Source organism: Nyctereutes procyonoides, unplaced genomic scaffold, assembly GCF_905146905.1.
Source record: "Nyctereutes procyonoides isolate TBG_1078 unplaced genomic scaffold, NYPRO_anot_genome, whole genome shotgun sequence".
NCBI classification, from domain to species: Eukaryota; Metazoa; Chordata; class Mammalia; order Carnivora; family Canidae; genus Nyctereutes; species Nyctereutes procyonoides.
In genome coordinates, this window is record NW_026575126.1 from 15,671,186 (window position 1) to 15,693,272 (window position 22,087).

General features: G+C 32.9%; 1 protein-coding gene across 1 annotated transcript in view; it reads right to left on the reverse strand.

The window, feature by feature from the left end:
• Window positions 1-22,087, reverse strand: part of COL24A1 (collagen type XXIV alpha 1 chain) — a 384,669-nt gene that overhangs the window by 286,470 nt on the left and 76,112 nt on the right. The window contains exons 10-14 of the mRNA XM_055339781.1: window positions 21,640-21,693; window positions 20,412-20,456; window positions 16,528-16,581; window positions 13,366-13,410; window positions 1,183-1,236 (exon numbers count right to left, since the gene is read on the reverse strand). Coding sequence (XP_055195756.1) covers window positions 1,183-1,236; window positions 13,366-13,410; window positions 16,528-16,581; window positions 20,412-20,456; window positions 21,640-21,693 — 252 coding nt within the window. The remainder of the gene's footprint in view (window positions 1-1,182; window positions 1,237-13,365; window positions 13,411-16,527; window positions 16,582-20,411; window positions 20,457-21,639; window positions 21,694-22,087) is intronic.

The window sequence follows — 22,087 nt, forward strand, 5'->3', positions numbered from 1 at the left end:
GTTCTGTTTTGAAAATAAGGTACAGTAAAAAATAGAATTATAAGCCAATAAACTAAAATATCTAGTTTATTCTTATGTTATAAAAGATATTAAAGCCTGAAAAGACTCTTCAAGATGCACTATATTTAAGTAAAGAGCAGATTTCAAAAAGAAATATTTTAAATATGGGAAGACTCCAACCCTAACAAACTTCATGTATATTTAACTGACAAAAACATTAAATAAGATGGCTTCACAGTTATGCAAGGATATAAATGTATTAAAGGAACAAGTAAATAATGCTTACTTTATTACTCTTGAAATGAAAAGCTTCCCAGAATCAAGGGCAAGAAAAGTATGGTAAACATTCTACTTAAAACATCATTCAGGTTTTTAACAATTTATTTGGAAATCAGTTCTACTCTCATCTGCCAAGACTACAACAAATAAAACTTTGGCTAAATTAACTGAATAAATCAAGGGAGTCTTAATTTAGAAAAATGAATTAAAAAGAAACTACTTTCAAATGCCTTACGTATAAATACTAGTAATTTTTACCTATATCTAAATATAGGAACTATTCCTAATTTAGGCTATAAGGATTTAGTGATTGACTCTAATTCACCTTAAGATCTTATGGAATAGATTAGAGGGAGGTGATAGATGTTCTTTGAGAATTAAAAAAAGACAATCTAATGTCAAAAAAAATCCATCATTATTCCTTGATAATATAATTAAACTAATTATAGAATGGCAACTCCCTAATCTGAAAATAATAGCTGAATAGTCTCAAAGGAGATTTATCTACAAACAATACCCAAAGTCAGGTAGATCCATGACGGGCTTGAGTCAAAAAGAGCTATCACTAAGAGCAAATTTTTACATGAGGCTTGTTAGTATCTTCATGTACATGAAAGTCTTCCCCTCATTGCAAAAACATGTCAGTATTATGATCATCTATTTCTAATATTTTACTTAAGCAGTTACATTTAACAGTCACAAAAATTAATTTTAATGATTGTCTCCCAAGACAGAATTTACTTATAATATTTGTGTCTTTACAAATTAGAAATGTGTACAGAGACATAAAAACTGTCTGGCCAATAGTGCTCATTTGGATGTCATAATGAGGATGGCAAGTGCAGGTGCTGTGGCGTCTGAGTGATGTCAGATTGCAAGGCTGGACCATCACAATGTACTCACAGGACTGCCATCAGGGCCAGCAGGGCCTCTGTCTCCAAAGTCACCTGGAAAACCCTGGCCCAGGGAAGAAAGAAGAATGGCCGTTGAAGCCAACACAGATAAGAAAGTCATAACCTCTAAATTGTAGTACAACAAAAACTTGTATTTGTTTTTTTATAATAATACTTCATTGATTTTGTTCAGTATAATATTTCTACATTTTACAAAAATTATTTGACATGCCACATAATATATACAAAAAACTAAGTTGGAGAAAATAAACATTTGTTCGTCACAATATAAAGAATCACTGAATAAAAGGGAACATAAGAAAGATTTCTCTGACCAATTCATTAGTTATCTCCATTATTTCTTGCCATTCCTAGACCCAAATCACAAAGAATGAAATGGCTAATATTATTTAAGCATGTACTTAGCACACTTACCATGTGCTAAGGTCTTTAAACACTTTATTATATACATACTACTTCATTTTATCTTCCTAACAAGTCAAATCAATGAATGCTATCCTCACTTGGCAGTTGAGAAAACTAAAGCACAGAGAGCTTGTCACTTACACTCCATCAGTGATGAGTGCGACTGAGATTGGAATGGAGGAAGTCTGAATGCAGAGTCCGTGCTCTTTCTCCTATTCTACACTGAATATTTTAGCTCATCATTTCAAGATATGATAAACATATAACAAATCATTTAAGTACTTTGTTATTGGGGAAAGCCACAATGCACATAAATACTGCAACCATAAAATGTGGTGTGACTGAAAATCAAGCTTCTCCAGTGCCTACTGTGGATTCTACACTGTAAACTATGAAGGGTAGTAAGTAATACACTTACTTACTTATTATACATCCTTTTGTAAAATAACTCAATTACTTGGTTACTCTTACTTTATATACTACAATTCTTCTCTAAATATTTGCCACTAGATTTATCAACTTTAAAAGCTCACTTTTTAACAACTACTTTGTGAAATAATTTATAAGATTATCATCAACATTTTAATAATATTCATTTTTAAAATTTTTGTAAGACTAACAGAAATAAGGGGCACCTGGATGGCTCAGTGGTTGAGTGTCTGCCTTTGGCTCAGGTCATAATTCTGGGATCCTGGGATCAAGTCCTGCATCAGGCTCCCTGGACGGAGTCTGCTTCTCCTTTTACCTATGTTTCTGTCTCTCTGTCTCTCATGAATAAAAAAAAAAATCTTAAAAAAAGAAAAAGGCTCCCAGAAATAAAAGTACATCATTAGAGTCTTATAATCTCTTTATTTAGGTAAACCAGTTATTTAATACATATTTAAAAGATTGTCAAAAATCACTGGTTACCAGTACAAATACAAATGGGCTAAATTTAAAAGATAGTTTAGCAATAGGAAAAAAAAAAAGTGTGATCCTTCTAAGGCATCGTTAACTCATACTAGAAGTTTTTCTTATTCTGTAATCAGAGGATAATGCAAAAACCATCTGTGTAGTCAAACATATTGTAGCCATACCCTCTTCAAAGTCAGTTGAAGTTCAGGCAGGCGTTTTGCTTTCATTGTCCTTGGAAGTCAAATTCTGTTGTCAACAAGCTCACATATCTGCAATACATCATACTATTTGGTATGAGCTAATAAGGGTATTTCAAAGTATTTATGATGTGCAGGTAATGGAAAAAGTGGAGGAAAAATTCTGTAATAAATATGAAACATGAGAGATGATTGATTTTTTAGATAGATCATAAGTAGGTTTTTCAGAAAGTTCAATGAAATCATAAAGACTGAAAAAAAATCATAAAGACTGGGGTACATACTGCATGATTCCATTAACATGAACTATCCAGAAGAGGCAAACCCAGAGACATTAGAAAACAGATTATTGTTTGCCTAGGGCTGGTGGTGCAGGGAGAATTGGGCAGTGACTGCTAATGGGTACAGGGTTTCTTTCTGGGTGAAGAAAATGTTCTAAAAGTAATGTGACAGCTACACAACTCTGTCAGCATAATAACCACTGAACTGTACACTTTAAAGAGTGAATTTTATGGTATGTGAATTAGATCCCAACAGTTTTTCTTAAAAAATGAAGACACAATCAGTCTGAACTAGTTGAGACAGACTACTGAAAACATCCTTGGGGACTCACTCAGGATTGCCTAGAAGATACGTTATTTGGGAATGAGTGGCTTCATCCTCACCCAGTAGGAGGAGCTGCTCTCCAGTTCAGTTTTCCATAAAACTAGTGATTTTCCCCCCCAGGGGGAGAAAGGGAAGGATCAATTCTATGATCAATTCTTCACTTACCACAAAATCTGCACTAGCATAATAAGTAATGGAAAACTTATTAATTTCAACGTTCTATTCTTCTGGCAGTTCAACATTACAATAAATATTAGCTGTTCAACTTGACTTTGCTCCTAAAACAATGTAGTTAAACTGAGTAATACCTACTTTTAAATTTTTTCTGTATTATTTCTCCTCTCACTTAACTTCCCAATAAACATTTCATTTCATTCTATTTATTTATTTACTTACTTACTTACTATTCATGAGAGACACAGAGAAAGAGAGACAGAGACTTAGGTGGAGGGAGAAGCAGACTCCCTGGGGAGCATGATGTGGGACTCAACCCCAAGGCCCGGGATCACAACCCCAGCCAAAGGCAGACACTCAACCACTGAGCCACCCAGGTGTCCCTTCATTTCATTCTTAATTCTCTCGTCTAGACAGATATCATTTATTTATTTTCTATCCTTCTTAGATATTGACCATTGGGTCATCAATTTCTGAAATAATTCCTATTAAACCTAGATATACTTACCTGTATATGAAATATAGCACAATTAATGCCACAAAAAGGCATTGTTATATCTATCTACATACTGGACATTTATTTTCTTTTAAAAAACATCATACCAATGTTTTTATGTTGTTGAATATGTCATGTGTTTACTGTTTATAAGTTATTTCATTTCTAGTAATTACATGCATGTTTTTTTTTTTAAATGCAGGAGAGGTTCTGTGTTCCTTTAATTAGGAACCTAAATGTTTGCAGTCACAAGTCTCCATTGTCAATAACTGCTCTTAAAGGATTGGTTGTGAAACATGGAACAATAGTGAGAAAACACTTTGCCTTTGAACTTAGAATACAAAAGATAAGTTTCTATAGTTTCTTTTTCCACTTGAGAGAATTTGCTATAATATCAAATACTAAATTTTCTCTCACATTTACCTAGTAGAAAATTATAACCATTAATTTAAATCAAATTGTGCTTTCCTAGGAATACCTTTATTCCTGCCAAAGGATTTATTAATCATTTTCTGGGATTATCACCCATAGGGAAGCTTGAGTTTTTGCTTTCTTGCCCAATTTGCCAATTTCATCAATGTAATAAGTGTCTACTAGTGGGCAAGCCAGAGTCTCATTGTTTGTTCTGTGTTGTGCATAATTCTCTTTCTTACATTTTAATCATTTTGATGAGTTATAAAATTTTATTTTATGAAGAATATGACATTTCAGGGATTTCATTTGATCTCTTCAAGTCATGAATAATGTTCTTGCTCCTTTCCACTGTTTGATCAGTATAATGGACAGAGTTTAAGGTGACTTCCTATAATTCCGACCTCCTGCTGCTGCTATTCACGCTTTTGTGTGATACCCACCCTTTGAATGAGGGTGTGCCTATGATCTGCTTATCCTAACAGAATATAGAACAGGTGATGGGATGTCACCAATATGATTACATTATACTATATAAGATTCCATCTTAGCAGCCTGGAGCTAAAAACCTTCCTTGCGAGCTTGATAAAATAAGCAGCTATGATGGAGATGCCCAAATGGCAGGGAATTGTGAATGAGCTCTAGGAACTATGGTCAGCCCATAGGACCTAAATCTATAGCCAAGACCTGGTCTATAGCCATAAGCCAACAAAAGACCTAGGGGTTCAATTCTATAGCCTTGAAGAAATGAGGTTTTCTCACAACATGAATGAAGCTGGAAGTGAACTCTTCCCTAGCCAAGCCTACAGATGATCATGCAGCCCGCTGACATTTTGACTGCAGGCTTGTGACCCTAAGCAGAAATTTTATAGTTACTTAAAACTTTAAAAATTTAATCTAATTAAATATCTATATTTTAAAAGCTTCCTCATTTTGGTATTTCATATTCAACTAGTTCCAAATGCAAAGAATTTTTATCATTCTTCATGAATTTTGTGTTTGTAATTATTAAATGCAAATTTAGGAGTAATATAAATTGTTTAAGAATGCAAAATATTTCAGTTTCTAGGTGCAGCTGTTGCAAATACTGAACTAACTCTATTCCCTTTGAAACCATAAATCCTAACACAAAAAGAAGGAAGAAAATAGAAGTCTGCATTATCAGGAAACAGTACTTCATTATACAGGATTCTATTGCATTCATACTGAAAGAAGAATTAGATAAGTTAATTAATTCATCTTTCCTCTTATCTAAGTGCTTCTGCTCCCTGACCAAATCCTCGCCACAATCTTGAGCAGTTTCTATCTCTATTTTTGGCAGTGACACCACCTACAAAGCTTCATGACGTTCGGACATGAGATTATAGGCCACAGATACAAAGAATTTCCCTGAGGCCTAAAGACATTAAATTGTGATAGCCAGCCTCAAAGATGGACCCCCATGATTCTCACTTCCTGATATTAATGCCTTTGTGTAGTATGCTCTCATTTTGAATCATGACTCACCTATTGACTAACAGAATATTGAAGTACAGTGTATCTTCTGGGGTAGGTCATAAAGGGCACTACACCTTCTACATTGTTGTCATGGACCATGGTGCAAGCCAACAATCATGCTGTGAAGACACTCAAGTTCTATGTGGAGAGGTCTCTATGAATAGGCAATGAGGCCTGCCAGCATCTAGCACTAACATGGCTGGCTTGCAAGTGAGCCACCTTAAAAGCTGATCCTCCAACCCCAGTCAAGCCTTCAGATGATAGTAGTGTTGCCCAAAATCTTAACTGTAACCTCATGAGAAACCCTATGCTAGACCCACCCAAATAAAGTATTTCCAAATTTTCAACCCACAAAAAACTCTGAAAAATAATATATAGTTATTGTTGTTTTAAGTCACTAGGAGTAACTTGTTTTATAGTAATAGATAATACATGGCAATAAGAGTGGTCTAAATTACAGGTCATATTACACCAATGCTAAGTGCTGGATCCTAAGTGACATGGGCACTTATGTGTTTTGTTTTTAATATATTTATTTATTTGTGATGTACAGGGTCCTCAAAAGTATAGTGCCCAGATCAAGTTTCTCTCTTGCCTGGAACCTAACAGTGGTACTGTCAATCAAACATAGTAGTTACATAACACTAAGAACTATTCTAGACTTGGTATGCCTAAATATGTGCATGGTATTAATATTTTAGAGGATAGATACTATACTTGGCAGTATACCTAAATGTCTTGAAACAGTGGGAAACTTATTGCTTAGAGAGTCTAGTAAAATGATTATTTTCCTAATTCTACAAAGAAATTAGAAAAATACTGCATATAAAATAATTAGGAAAGTATGAGGACCAAAATAACCATAAATACTAATGACTACATTTATGGAATTTTAAAAAACAAAAGTAATGCAAAATTTTTCTGTTAAAGGCCACAGTTAACTATGAATATACTTTGCTAAAAAAAAAAGAATATACTTTGCTCTTTTCAGAGAACAATGGTTTAGAAATAGCATATTCAATTTAAAGTAATGATAAATAAAAATTATCATAAAAGACACACTAAGTAGGCATTATCAACAAAAATAGAAATACAACTTTTTCTAAGACTAAGCAATAAAAAGAGAAGATCAACTAACTTGTCTTAGCTTAGAAACACTAAAAATAAAACCTGGTAATTACCTCTGCACATTTTAAACATGAATATATATTACCACGAAATTGTGATATTTTTAAATCCTTCAAAAAGAAAGTATAATTACTATAGGAAAAGGCGAGAGTGTGAAGTACTCTGTGTAGATTCAGTTTCTTCCGCTTTCTTTTCCTCACAGGTTGGATAATTTGATCCATACTTCAAGGGTCAACCATGTTCTGTTAGTTGAAACTAATTTTAAACTTAGGTAAGAATTTAAGGACTTTTAGCCCAATTCTCAGAGACTTAGCTTCAAGTCAGGCTTACTGTTTACCTAGTTATGATTGGGGCCCCAGTTCTCACATTCAAATTCTTGCTTTGTTCTATTTTATACCCCAGTTGTGGAAATTGCAATCTGCTGCCTTCTTGTGTCCATGAAGCAGTTTTGGTATACAACATGTTCTATCCCTCAATCATAAGGACCCCACCTTATTCTTGTCATTTTTCGTCACTGAGAACCTAAGCCAAGCCTCATGGCCATATTTACACTCACATTCCTGACTTTGATAACCTACAGGACTCTTGAGTTTTCCTTTACATTATCTGCCCTAAAAATAACTGCCTGTCTGAATTTCCACCTGTTAGTTTTATAATCTCTAAGAAATCATGCTCTGCCTGGACTTCTCCCAAATTATCAGCTATAGTTCATTGGGTATCTCTCTTTTCTATTTATCCCAACCTGGAAGGTAGGTTTAATTCAATGTCCTCATCTCTTCCATACATCTTGTTAAGCTATTGTAAACCAAATATAGTCACTACAGACTAAAACTAGTAAGTAAAAATCAGAAAATACATTTTTCTGAAAGACATAGAATCACTTAAAGGTTAATAACATTTTTTTCAGAATGCTCTAGCAACAGTAGTACTTTATCTATAATCGAATTAACCACAATCTTTTCCTCGAACAAAGGAAGCACTGTCTCCAAATTCTTGATAAAATGTATGTATCTGAGACCTATTGTGCAACACGTATTTAAGACTGTCTTGGGCTAAGGATAGAAACTAATAACAGATGTCTAACAGAAGGATTTTATATTCTGAAATTCTAACACTGGAGTTAGAAGCCAAAATACAGTTTACTTTAAATAGACCCTTCTAACAGAAAGATGTATGAGAAAAGAGGAGGAGACACTCCTTTCTATAGTTAGAAAAGTAAACATCTCTGAAGTCTAGGTGCCTTAAGGGTGTTATTTTGTCTGCCATTCTAAGGCAGACAATAAGGCATATTTTGATTTTCATAGGAAGAAAACTGAGTACACTTTTTCTTTGTCAAACATTAATGTAAAATGATTTGATTATTTATAATCTATTCCTATCAGGTCTGAAAAACCCCTTCAAAAATCTCTATATTTTGACAATAATTTTCTAGGTGTTATTGAGAATAAATTCCAGCTCCAATTTCATGTTTATCTTCAATCCCAACAAGTCAGTTCTGGCATAAATATTTTAGATCTGTGGAGTCATATAAATTTGCATAACCAACTTAGTACAACAAAGATACTAGTGATTAAATCAATCTGGGAGCCATGTAAAATGCTTTTTTTTTAAAAAAAAAGCAACTATAGAACTTCCTGACTGTGGCATTACAGAATGAAGTTTGAAATCTTTGCATTAAAAAAAGAAGCTGCTTACAATTAGGTAATACTTATAAAACCTGATGTTAACAAATACATATGAAACCTCTCCCTGCCTTCTCTCTTTTTAAATAGCTTTCTTTTTTCCATTATAAATTGGTGGATGACTTATGCTTTTAAAGAATCTGGCTCATCCAATATGTTCCAAGAAGCTTTTCCAATAAAGACAGTAAAAGCATATAAAATACAAAGGTAGTTCTATGCTATTTAAGAATCTTGACCAATAAAGATGGTCTAGTACTTTGTTTTTATCAGAGATCTCTTCAGAAAGAACTTGAGATAAATTCAAGCTATATACATAGACCGCATAAAATAATGGATGAATGGCACTTAGAGCTCTGTGGCTGTCTTCTAATATTAACTGACAGTAATGATTTTGTTTCAAGAGGGAAGGAAGGAAATAGGTAAGAATTATAATATCTTAATACTCAAAAGCATAAGTACAGAAATATTGACTAATATCTGACTGATCACATGAGGTCTTTAAAAATAATTAACGATTATTAGTAAATACCTTATACTAAGATCTTGAAACAAAAAAATAGTTTATACTATAGGGAAGAAAAAACTTCTCAAAGGCCAATGACATAAGACCAAAGGACAAATAAACTTGTTAATATATCTACTTTTACACACTCTAATCCTAAAATAAACCAAACTCCCACCAAAATTAGTTTTCTTTTCCTGCTTGAAAAAACAAAAACACATTGTGTTATAAACATCAATCTGTAAACACTGGATAAATACAATGTTTCATTTTGGGGAAAAGTTTTCAAGGAAGTAAGATTTAAAATGAAAAATCTTTTAACTGAAACGTTAAATTTAAAAATAGCAGTATGAGGCTAAAGACTAAATAACTCTTGAACAACCAAAATAGTATGTTATTTTGAAATGTTTCCATTTTCAAAAGAGTTCATATAATATTTATACTCTCTAGGAGAAGATATCTCTTACTTTAAGTCTATCATTTTATTAAAAAAAATACAGAAATAACTAAGGAAGCTGATTCACAACAACTTAATTCCATGCTTAGTGTTTATTCAGGAAAATAAGTGATGATTTAGCCAGCAGTAGGAGCATATGATTGATAGCAAAAGTTTTCCAAGCCTAAGCTTAGTAATGTTACCAACTCACTGAACAACTTTGGACAGTACTCTTACTACTCCCTCTATGTTTCTGCATGCTATACACCTAAAATTATATGTTATGTCTCTATATGAGAGACACATATATATTAATATTTTGGTCAACTTCATATCAAACACACAGCTTTAGTACACAGATTAGAAACCAACTCAGTACTGCAAAGAAGCTCATCTTGATTAATATTTAGAAGGAACTGAACTTGTCTTTTGAAGTTTTCTATGTCTATTTTGACTTTCAAAGTGTCTCATATCATCCACAATACAGAAAGTGAAGTAATTTATTTTACCAGCTTCTGGCCTTAATTTCAGAGACTTTAAAAACCTGTGTAAAATATTACATAAAACTTAAGGGATTATCCAAAAAGAATTATTAGTTTTCTACAAATTACATTATAAAAAGTACTTCAAACTGAAACATATTCTATGTTCATAAGATCGCATATCTCCATCTACCTAAAATTTGAGGAAATGAGCTAATTTAATACAAAAGAAGAATAATCAGATTAATTAAAGGAAAGTGATGATTATAATACATCTAAAGTACATCAGATAAGATTCATACTCATGAGAGTATATGAAATAACATGAGATCTATATAGGAGTATCCTAATAAAGCATGAATCCACATTTCTAAACAACTCTGAAATCAGCTGAAAACTGGAAGTAACTGTCTTTGACATATGCATACCCGGAAGTTTTTTAGATACAGGTATTTTCAGATTTTAATAATTCCAGGTTTCTATTACATTCTTTCAGATATATAGGTTTCTGTCCTCTCCTTTATGGTGGGCTAGAATGCTTTACTCTGCCTCAGTATTTGAGTATCTACTTCATATGTAGTAACAGATAGTATACATAATTTAATAAATGGACACGAAAAAATGGCCAAATTTGTTTTCTACACACTTAATATTTTCTACATCAGAGAGTGGATACATCATTTAAAGATATTTTTCTTTTACTATTATTAAAGCAGTACTAAGTAATCATTTTTCCCATGGAATTTTAATCATCTAATTTGAAATACAAGTGTCCCATAATGCATAATATCCCATGCTAATACATTTGCCCTTACTTAATGTCAAAGCTATTTGAAGATGATTTTACTTATAATAAACAGAACATAGGAGAGCATTTATACATAAGATTCACTTCTAAAATAGTGTCTGAGGTCAGCCTTGGCATAATTTGACTTGTGGCTGTAACTGTATCTTACTTTAATGCTGTGATTTCCTCATAAACGTGGCCAAATCATTTTGCGGTAAAAACAAAAGTACATATAGCATACATGACATATTATAGCACCAGACAGATTTTCTACTATAAACACTATTTAGGAAAAATGAGGTACATATGTTTTTCAAATATAATTTTCCTAAGGATCTGAATCTGTGAGAAGGGCATATGTTTTTAAAGCAATAAAAATATACAAATTTTGTAATGTAAAGGATAGTATAATCAACCCAGTAATCATTCTATTCATTATTTTCCCACAGTTTTCTTGAACTTCTCTTTTTAATTCAATAGCATCTGTTGGATAATTTTTACTTGGGAGTAAAAAAAACAGAAGTTATCTATAAATTTCCATGGATAATTTTAGAGTTCATGGTGGAGCAGGAAACTGGAAATTGCCTATACATTTCCAAGATAAATTAATATTTATATAAAACCAGCCATATTAATAAATGAAGTTAGTAGCAACGTAAGTGATGTATCACAGGAGCTTTGGGAAAACACTCTAGTTTTTCAACAATACCTAAAATTCCACCATTGCAGATTATTTATTTTGTCTTAAACTACACTTAACATATAATTACTAATAAATAACATAACAGTTGAACCATTAGAAATAATTTATATGATACTATAAATAAATTTATTCATTTTTTTCACTGATGTCATATTTTTATAGGAAAAGGACAAAAAAATAAAGATGAAGAATGGAGAAGACAAGAATAGAGGAGATAAATTTCACCTACTCTCAATTTTGAGAACTCTGCATATTTAGATTAAATATTTGCACATGATAATTAGAGAGGTATTTCTGTTTGGAGTGTGTGTATGAGGGCTTAAATAGAAAGAAGTAACATAACATTTTGTAGTATAAGAGTGTAATTAAATGAGATGGCATACAAAATATTTATCAGAGTGCCTAAGCGTTAAAAATGCAGATGGTGGTACACCTGGGTGGCTCAGGGGTTAAGCGTCTGCCTTCGGCCCAGGGCGTGATCCTGGAGACCCAGAATTGAGTCCCATGTCGGGCTCCCTGCATAGAGTCTGCTTCTCCCTCTGCCTGTGTCTCTGCCTCTCTCTCTCTCTCTCTCTCTCTCTCTCTCTCTCTCTCTGTGTCTCTCATGAATAAATAAATAAAATCTTAAAAAAAAATGCAGATGGTGATGGTGACCATTTCTGTGGTTAGAAGTGCTAGAAGATTAGCTCTAAAGTTGAATATAAATGTAAGAAAACAAAATGGTTTACTTATTTTCAATTTCTTGACAGTCTATTAAGCTTATCTTAATAAACTGAAATCTTTAAAGTGAAACTTTAAATTCTACATCTACCACCATTATCTATAAAGATTCTGAGCATGTCTTTGAACATCACTAAGCCTCATTCTCCTCACCTATATAATGATGACATTAATACCTATTCTAATCTACCTTCTAGAAATACTGCAAAGTTCAAGAACAAATGCTTTAAAAGGATGAGTATGGTGAGGTCTGTAATCTTTTATAATTATCATCAAGGCTTTATTTATATACACCAAAATTTTAGAAAAGTTGTTACAAAAAAACCAATTTCCTTCCTCATAGACTAGAGAATACAGTGTAGCACAGAAAGTGTTACCCTACAAATACCTATGGATAACAGTAAAAACAACACAAGCGAAAAGGAAAAGGATGTGGCTAGTTAGCTACACTAATTTAGCCAAGATAACATGAGGATGCTTCCCTGAAACACAGTTTTCATATCTGTTAAATGATAGGGGTATAAAGATGATGTCAAAATTTCCTCCCATCTCTGAAATTATTATATTCTCTGGCAAAATTCACTTTCCTTGATTTTTTTATCTGAAAATATAAAAAGCTAAAAATATAAAAAATATAGCTTCTGAGCTAGTATTTGAAGCAGGCATTTTTAAAACCTATAGAATATGAGAGTGAATAGTGCTATCATTATTGTTTTAAACTGTTCATATATTTTCTGTGACATTTTAATTCCTTATCCTATGGATAAAAGTCTCTTCCACTGGTCTATTAAATAGGTTAGGAGCGTTAAATTTCATATTTTTTATTTTTTATTTTTAGTTTTTAAATTTCATATTTTTTAAATCTAATTTTTCCTTCACAGTCTCAGGTCTTATTTGATAGACTGTTAAGGTAGCAAAATTTAAATTCTGTTGAATGAGATAGATCATTTACAACAAGAACAACTACATTTATATTTGTATAGGTGAGAAATATGCACATAATTAGACTATATTTCTCTGAACCGAACCTCAAAAAATAAAAGTTGAATTACCTGTCTTCCCTTAAGACCCTTCTTTCCCCGGATCCCAGGAACACCCTAGAATATATAAAAGTCAAAAATGAACATTTGTTGAATAAATGAATGAGATAGATATTACAGATCTTTTTTTTTCTCAAACATCAGTTAATGAAGTATGATGAAGAGAAAAATGAATTGTTTATTAAACTGGTATGACATTCAGAGAAGCTTTAATATATTAAATTAACTAAAGTATCTACTTTTCTCCTTCATAACAGAATCCTGATTTTATTCTGAAATGCATGCTATCTGTATTTCTAAATGGGGTACTGACATTCCTCTGGTGATAGTTATTTGCCCAGAGGTGGGCACACAACCAAAGCTGGCACAACCAGATAAATAGGAAGGTCTTACTTTTCCAACACCTAAGGGAAAATTACCTCCTCTCTGTCTCCCTATCTTTCTGGCTGCACATAAATGAAAGCACACTTAGCCCTCGCACTGTCAATTCTGCAATTGTATAGGAAATCTGCTTTAGTGTAAAGCTACCATGAGGCAAGGCAAAGCAGAGAGATGGTATCACTATGCTCAAGATCATATTGTGCCTAGATCCCATATAACCTATAGATTTCTGGTCTTGTAGGAAGCAGTAGGGCATGGTATTAAACACTCAAGCTTTGGAGCGAGAACATCTGTGCTCAGATCCTGGCTCTTATTACCTGTATATAGTCTTAGACAAATCTTTCTCTCTGTATGCCTCATTTTTTTCATCTATAGTGAGAAAAATAATAATAGTACCTATCTATTTGTGAGCATTAGAGAAATTAATTCATATAAAGTATTTGCATAGTGCCTTGTCTATATATAACTATCCAGTATATTGTTTGCTATTATCATTACCATCATTATTAAAAATTTCCTCATTTTTAAGCCAGTTTGAGTTGGGATTTTCTGTTATTTGCAGTCCAAAATATCCTCACGGATATAATCACCTTGAGACTTAGAATTACTTAGAAGCCTTAGAGTCTAAGGAATCTGCTAGAATTATGTAGCTTGGGAGTTATAGTATATACAGGTAAGTTAGATGATATCATTAGTTGAAGTAATCCATCCACTTTTAGTTCAACAGTGTTTGATAAAGACTCATCTAATGTCTTATCAAAATAGTATGGTGAGCAATAGGATTCATTTCATCAAGACTTTACACATTTTTACATAATATAGCCCACCTTTTTTCAAAAAGTAAGGTAATTATTTTTCATAATTTTAGTAGCTCACTAAATCTCAGTAGGAAACCTAAGGATAATACAGACAAAATTATATAATCACTTTGTCATAGATATAGACATAGACATAGATATAGATATAGATACACACATATACCTATTACTGACTCTCAGGAAGGAATTTTTCTATTTGTTTTCAGGAGTGATTAGCATTATACTCTTTTTGCCTGTCTTCTCTATGTCTCTTTTCTACTCTCTTCTCTAAACATACACATTTTATATTATCCATAGTTATATTATTCATAACTATATCATTCATAGTTTTAATGAAAGTTTTGAGGTAGCCAAATATTAGGACATGTTACACATGATAGCCATAATACCATAAAATGGTCTTACATTTATGACTTGAGACAGGTCTTAATATTTCCACAGAGACTGGCCAAAACTAGTGAACATGATTGCAGGCAGTGTGCCTAATGATGGTCAGTGATGCGATCCTTAAATTCAAGATGATAACATTTTGCAAGGACTTAAATTTGCTCTATTTATTACATCATTAACTAGAAATAAGATCAAGAAAGTATTATATCTTGAGCAACAGTGTATCTGCTGCTCAAGATATATGTATATATGTATACTGAGATATACAGCAGTATATACTCCTTTGGTCAAGGAGGAGCAGTTCAATTCTTTGCATGATAGATTGGAAACATGATCTTTAAGTCTGCTGTATCACATGGCAATTAAGTAGCATAGGTGCAGGATCACACTGAAGATATTTTTGCATGAAAGAAACGACTTGTATATTCATCAAGGGAAGATCTTCACCTCATCTCTCCAAAGAAGACTGGACATTTTGATTGTCACTACAGCACATTTAAACTGAATATTTCATCTCTGTCAGGAAGTTCACAAGTGATTACAAGAAAATGTGGTATAGGGATCCCTGGGTGGCGCAGCGGTTTGGCGCCTGCCTTTGGCCCAGGGCGCGATCCTGGCGACCCGGGATCGAATCCCACATCGGGCTCCCGATGCATGGAGCCTGCTTCTCTCTCTCTCCTCTCTCTCTCTCTCTCTCTCTCTCTGTGTGTGTGTGTGACTATCATAAATAAATAAATAAAAATAAAAAGATTTAAAAAAAAAAAAAAGAAAATGTGGTATAATTTACTCAAACTATATATTTGAAAATTTAATCTAGCAAAGAACAATCTGGTTTACTTTCACTTGCAAAAACCAGTTTCCAGAAATGAAGAAAACTCTGGCCTGAATAGTATACCTACAATAATAGCACTGAATGCTAAATTTTGATATGACTATTTTCAAATCTAGTATTGTTCAATTCTATTTTTTCAATGAATACTGACAGTAAAATTAAAGAATACAAATAGAAAACAATGAACTGCTTACAACACCAAAAACTAAACATGATGAAGTTGGAATGCTAGAACTCTGTACCTATTTGATTAACTGTTTTAAGACCAATCATTTAGCAAAGATTCTATCTTTATTCATAAGTACCTTTAATTACAGTAGGCATCTGTCTCATACCCACATTTATGGACAGCTCTATTCCATTATGAAATTAAACAAAAAATATATCTTCTGAGGCTGAACTTTTTTACTATATGTTGTACTGTAAAACACAAGACCTGTCAATAGTTCATACTTAAAGATTAATGAACTATAAAGTATAATTTTCATAATTAGATGTTTTACCATTTCAATTTGTGTTTTTTAAAAATTGAATTTAAAATAGCTAACCACACATGTTCATGTTTGTATTACCTTACTTCCTTAAAACAAAATTCAGTAAAATACTAGGGAGTCCAACTAATTTCTGGTAGGTGATTTTTCATAAAACTGGCTTGCTTCACTCAGTAAGATGAAGTGAATGTGAGCTTACGACCCTGTTGAACTATCATAAGCATATTACTTTAGAAATAATATTTGAAGGAAATGGACTTACTCTTTCTCCTTCAGGTCCCAGTTGTCCTACTTCTCCAGGAGAGCCAATAAATCCCTTAAAGTAAGCAAATAATCTTTATTTTATTTGAACATTTACCCTATAAGTAATTCCAAATACATATCACACATTTTTTTCATAATAATATCAAACTCTAAGACTTAACAGAATAAATAACTTCCCCTTTACCTTATCACCTTCCTTCCAGAAGTTACAATCTTTTCATAAAAAAAAAAAAGTAGGGATCATAACGTAAGACACAGTGACCAGTGAAAATCAAGACCGAATCCTTTCCTTTGTTGAATTTTATAGTGGGCAGAAAATATATAATTAACTAAAATACAAGGCTGAATGGAAGTATCAAAAAATACAAAGCAGCACAGAGGGAGAAGAGATTCATTCCAAAGTAGCAAGAGGTAAAGGCAATAAAATGTTTAGAAAAAGACTGGCACTTGAGATAGGCTAACAGAGTAGGTCAAATCCTGACAAGCAGAGGATGGAGAAAGAAAACTCCAAGCAGAACAATTACGGTGAGTGGAAACAGAGAACTTCAGGGAGTGTTTGTAAATGGGAACGGATAGCATTATACCTGTAAGACGCTTTAGAGAAGAGCAAAGATCCAATGTACCTTACAGAAGATTCCAACTGGTATGACAACAAGGGACACATATAAATAACAGTGCAAGGTATTTTATCCTAATACACTTCAGTTATATTTCTGTGGTAAATAATAACTTCTTCAATTTAAAAGATAAAGTATATGATAGTTTGGAGACTAGATTAAGGAGACCTTCAAATTTCAAGCTAAGAATTTTAGACAACTGGAAGCTACTGCCTTTAGGGGATTGTGGTAGTGCCCTAAGATTAGGTTGTATTTCTATAATGTTAATCTGTTGACAGGATATAGAATACATCTGAGACAAGAAACAATGAATGTAGGAAAACCTGTTAGACGCTCTTTCAATGGTCCAAATTTGAAGGAATATGAGCCTGGATTATCGATTCAAAAAACATTATTTAAGTGCCTATTATGTGCCAGGAACTGCAATTAAAAGATGAATATGAAAGTCAGTGCGCTCAAGAAGTTCATGGTTTTCTAGGATAAAGGGTCAAACAACTAAATCATTGTAATATCATATGATAATTAAATATGATTATGTGATATATTATGTGATAAATACAAAATCAACAGAAACTTTGGAGGCAGAATGACCAACATTGCCCAGAGGGAAGATTTAGGAAAGCTTTACAGATGAGGCAACATTTGAGCAGCATTAATAATGTACTACTATTCATTCAATCAATAGGAATGACATGACATGGCATTTATATAGAATTGCAAATAGCTCTATTTGGATGATAGGCAACCAGTGGGGTTAAAGGGTAGCAATGGCCACATCAAGGAAAGTCTTTTGTGTAATGATGGAAAGTCTAGAATTTATACTGTGAGCCATTAAAAAAATATTTAGGCATAGTTTTGATACAATCAAATTTGCAGCCTATACAATTCACTAGGTTTACTATGGAGCAACTGGTCTTTGTATCGGTCTCTATAAAGATTGAGGCAAAGATGACACTAAGGTTTATGGCTGGATGGTAAGCAAATGGTAACCACTGATAGAAATATAGAAAACAAAGAGGAATGCTATTTGGTAGAAAGAGGAGAAGTTCTTTCGGTCATTTTGAGTTTACAGTGTTGATGAGGTATTCAAATGTAATTATCTTGGCAGGGAATTGGAAATGTGAGACGTATAGAAAGAGTTTATAGAGAGATAAGGTTTGTAAGACAGGTATGCTGGAGGCCTTCCAGGTAAACTAGAGCTCTGAGGAGAAAACAAAAAGAAAAATTATCACTAAACTAGAGAGAGGTTGAAATGGAAGTGGTTTTGAAATGCAGAATCATTTTATGGATACGGAGAACAGCCCAAGTGAAAGGGAATTTGAAGGACAGATACAAAAGGCCATTTTGACTAGTTTCTATAAAGGCTACTTTAATCAGAGAATGGGTGACCTTTCAGAGTGAATAATATCCATTAAGGAAGAATTCAGACTTTTAAAAAATTATTTGAGAGAGACAGAGAGAGAGAGAAAGCACAAACAGGGGGCGCTGCAGAAGAAGAGAAGGGGTCCCTGGCATCATGACCTGAGCCAAAGACAGACACTTAACTGACAGAGCCACCCAGGCACTTGAAGAATTGAGATTTTTTTAAAAAAAGTGAATGTCATTTGTAGAAGCAGAACAGCATTATTCACAATAGCCAAAAGGTGGAAGTAACTCAAATGCTTAACAGATGGATAGATAAACAAAATATGGAATATACATACAATTGAATATTATTCAGTCTTAAAAGGGAAGGAAATTCTGACATGTGCTACCGCATGAATAAACCCTGAAGACAATCATGCTTAGAGAAATAAGCCAGTCACAAAAAGATAGATATTGTATGATACCACTTAAATGAAATACACAAAATAATCAAATTTATAGAGACAGAAAGCAGAATGGTTGCCTGAAGTTGGGAGGAAGTGAGAATGAGGAGTTACTACTTAAAGGATATAGAGATGGAATTTGGGAAGATGAAAAAGTTCTGAGGATGGATGGTGGTAATGGCTGCACAACAATGTGAATGTACTTCATGCCTCTTGCTATGGACTGAATTCATATGTTGAAGTGTAGTCACCAGTGTGATGGTATTTTAAGGTGAGCTCTTTGGGAGGTAATTAGGGCATGAGGGTAGAGCCCTCATGAATGGGTTTAGTGCCCCTAGAAGACGAGATATGAGAAAGATGATTGCTATCTCAGCTATGGAAAGATACAGTGAGAAGGCAACTGTCTACAGGCCATGAAGTAGGCTGTCACCAAATGCTGGATCTGCTAGTGCCTTGACCTTGAACTTCTCAGACTCTAGAACTGTGTGAGGGGACCCCAACAGGGAGCTCCACCCTCAGAACAAGATCTGAGGCAAAATCAAGGGTCGGACACTTAACTGACTGAACCATGCAGGCGCCTCTCAAAAAAGTATTTTAGATAATACAAAGCATAGATGTGGATTCTGGAAAATAACTATTTAATATAAAGAATTTTAAAAACAAAAATTCCAGTTTACTTTTTCTAATTTTTCCTAGACTAGCTTTGATTTTAATTTGTAGCACACTATGTAAGATATCACAGTAATTTTTTTTTAATTCCCTTAATGATTAAAAGTGACTAAACTTGGGATGCCTGGGTGGCTCAGCAGTTGAGCGTCTGCCTTCAGGTCAGGGTGTGATCCCAGAATCCCAGGATCGAGTCGGGCTACCTACATGGAGCCTGCTTCTCCCTCTACCTGTGTCTCTGCCTCTCCCTCTCTCTGTCTCTAATGAATAAATAAATAAAAATCCTTAAAATAAATAAATAAATAAATTTTTAAAAATGTCTAAACTCTTTAGTGGTTTGGAAGTGCAATGGTGTATTCTTGATATGATAAGCTTACTTCCTTCTTTGCAGATATTTTTTTCTCCAGATAGTTTTTGTATCATATTATCTCAGCCTTGAAATTAATATGAATTTTTTTGACTCTTCATATTTTTTATCATGATTTATTAGGTCTATATATGTTCATATATAAATTGTACTACAACTGTTTATAGAGTCCATTCTAACCTACCAGACATTATGCTAGGAGCCAGAAAATAATAGAAAAGAATGATGTAAAACCTACTACTGTTAAGACTGCTCTCTGTGACCATTAAAAATGAAAGTATCTATTGGACAAATGTCCTTTTCAGGCTAAACTGGCATTACATTCAAAGTGTTCTTGTGGACGTGTGAAACTGATACCTATTTTATATATTTCATTTTACTTTTATACAAGCATGCTTACAAAAGGATGAAAATGGTTACTTACTCGTACACCTTTAGGACCTGGATTACCTTCTGGTCCAGCTAAACCCTAGTGTGAACAAAAGACATCATCATCATCATGCTATAATATTTTAAAAGCATTGTTTATAAGTAAAATAAAATAAGATATAAAGAGATATCATTTTTACAAGTATAAAATTCAGAACTAGGTATACTTAATGAAGATTATATATGTTCAAGGAGTTTTAGAATTTCAGAACCAAAGAGGCACTATATATATAATCTCTACAAAAATATATTTTAGTCACCTAAATAAGGTAAATTAGCACACATTATAAGATACAAAAAAAATAATTTTAATTAAACTATTTCTCATTGGAAAACGATGTTCTTTTTAAAACACATCTAATTAACTTATCTAAAATATATTCCCATAATTTAAAAAATACATTTTTAATTTCTGATCAATGTCCATAGGCTTGAGTATTTTTATATGTTTCTGATAATACAAATCATCACTTGGTGGTAAGATTCTAATATACAATACTCTCCGTGTATTTTTAAGACCTAAAATATGGGATTTTGTTAACTATAGATTACTTTTTGACATTTTCACTTCCCTCATTCTTGAGAATAAAAAAGGTATTACAACTATAGTTTTCCAGTATGCTAAATGAATAATTAATTTCAAGAGTAAGTCTTCAATTCATGAAAACCTATGAAAGAAAATTTGCTCTATTATTAGTCTACATGAAATAAATAAAATTATAAATTAGAAAAAATTAAATATGAAATGTTTAGAGTAAATTTTCAAAACTGTATTACAAAGGCTTGAATTCATTTCAAATAAAAGCATTTGGTGGTGGTATACATGCCAAACTGTGTCTCAAGTTTTTATAACTGTGCTATTAAAAAACAATGCTTGTTATACAATCTTAACTCTTACCATTACTTCATTTTAGTGAGTGAAAGTATTGTAAAATCCGTAGCAGGATTGTTTTAAAATCTTATTTGACCCTTGGGCATTTTAATTTTGAAGGTTCCACTGTATCACATCATACCTGTTTAGAAACCCCACTCCCACTTTAAACAAACAGTAATATTTTTGAAGGATTTTTACAATTTTAATTTTAAAACTATTTTGCCATGAGTAATTCATTATTCAATAAAAATAAGCCAATTATTATTTGAACTTTAACTCTGAAAATCAGAACATACAATGCATTAATGAAAAGGAACATAAAAGGAAAATGTAAATATAGTTACCTCACCTGCCTGCCAGGGTAACCACGTGAACCAATATTACCAGTGAATCCTGGAATTCCCTGAAATAAAAAATAAAATAAATAAAACAATACAACAAAACCAAAAGAAGCCCAAGGAAGCAAATTTGGCATAATTATAATACTCAAGTTTATAAAAAAATTTTCCCCCATAAAAGTACTAAGGGTCCTGCACATTGTTTATCTGACTGAAATCACCTATATGAAATAAAAATGAGCCAAAATTGGACAGCCTGGGTAGCTCAATGGTTGAGCATCTGCCTTTAGTTCAGGGCGTGATCCTGGGGTCTTGAGATTGAGTTCCACATCGGGCTCCCTGAGAGGAGCCTGCTTCTCCCTCTGCCTCTTCTCTGCCTTTCTCTGTGTCTCTCTCATGAATCAATAAATAAAATCCTAAAAAAAAAAAAAAAAGAAAAAGAAAAAAAGAAAGAAACAT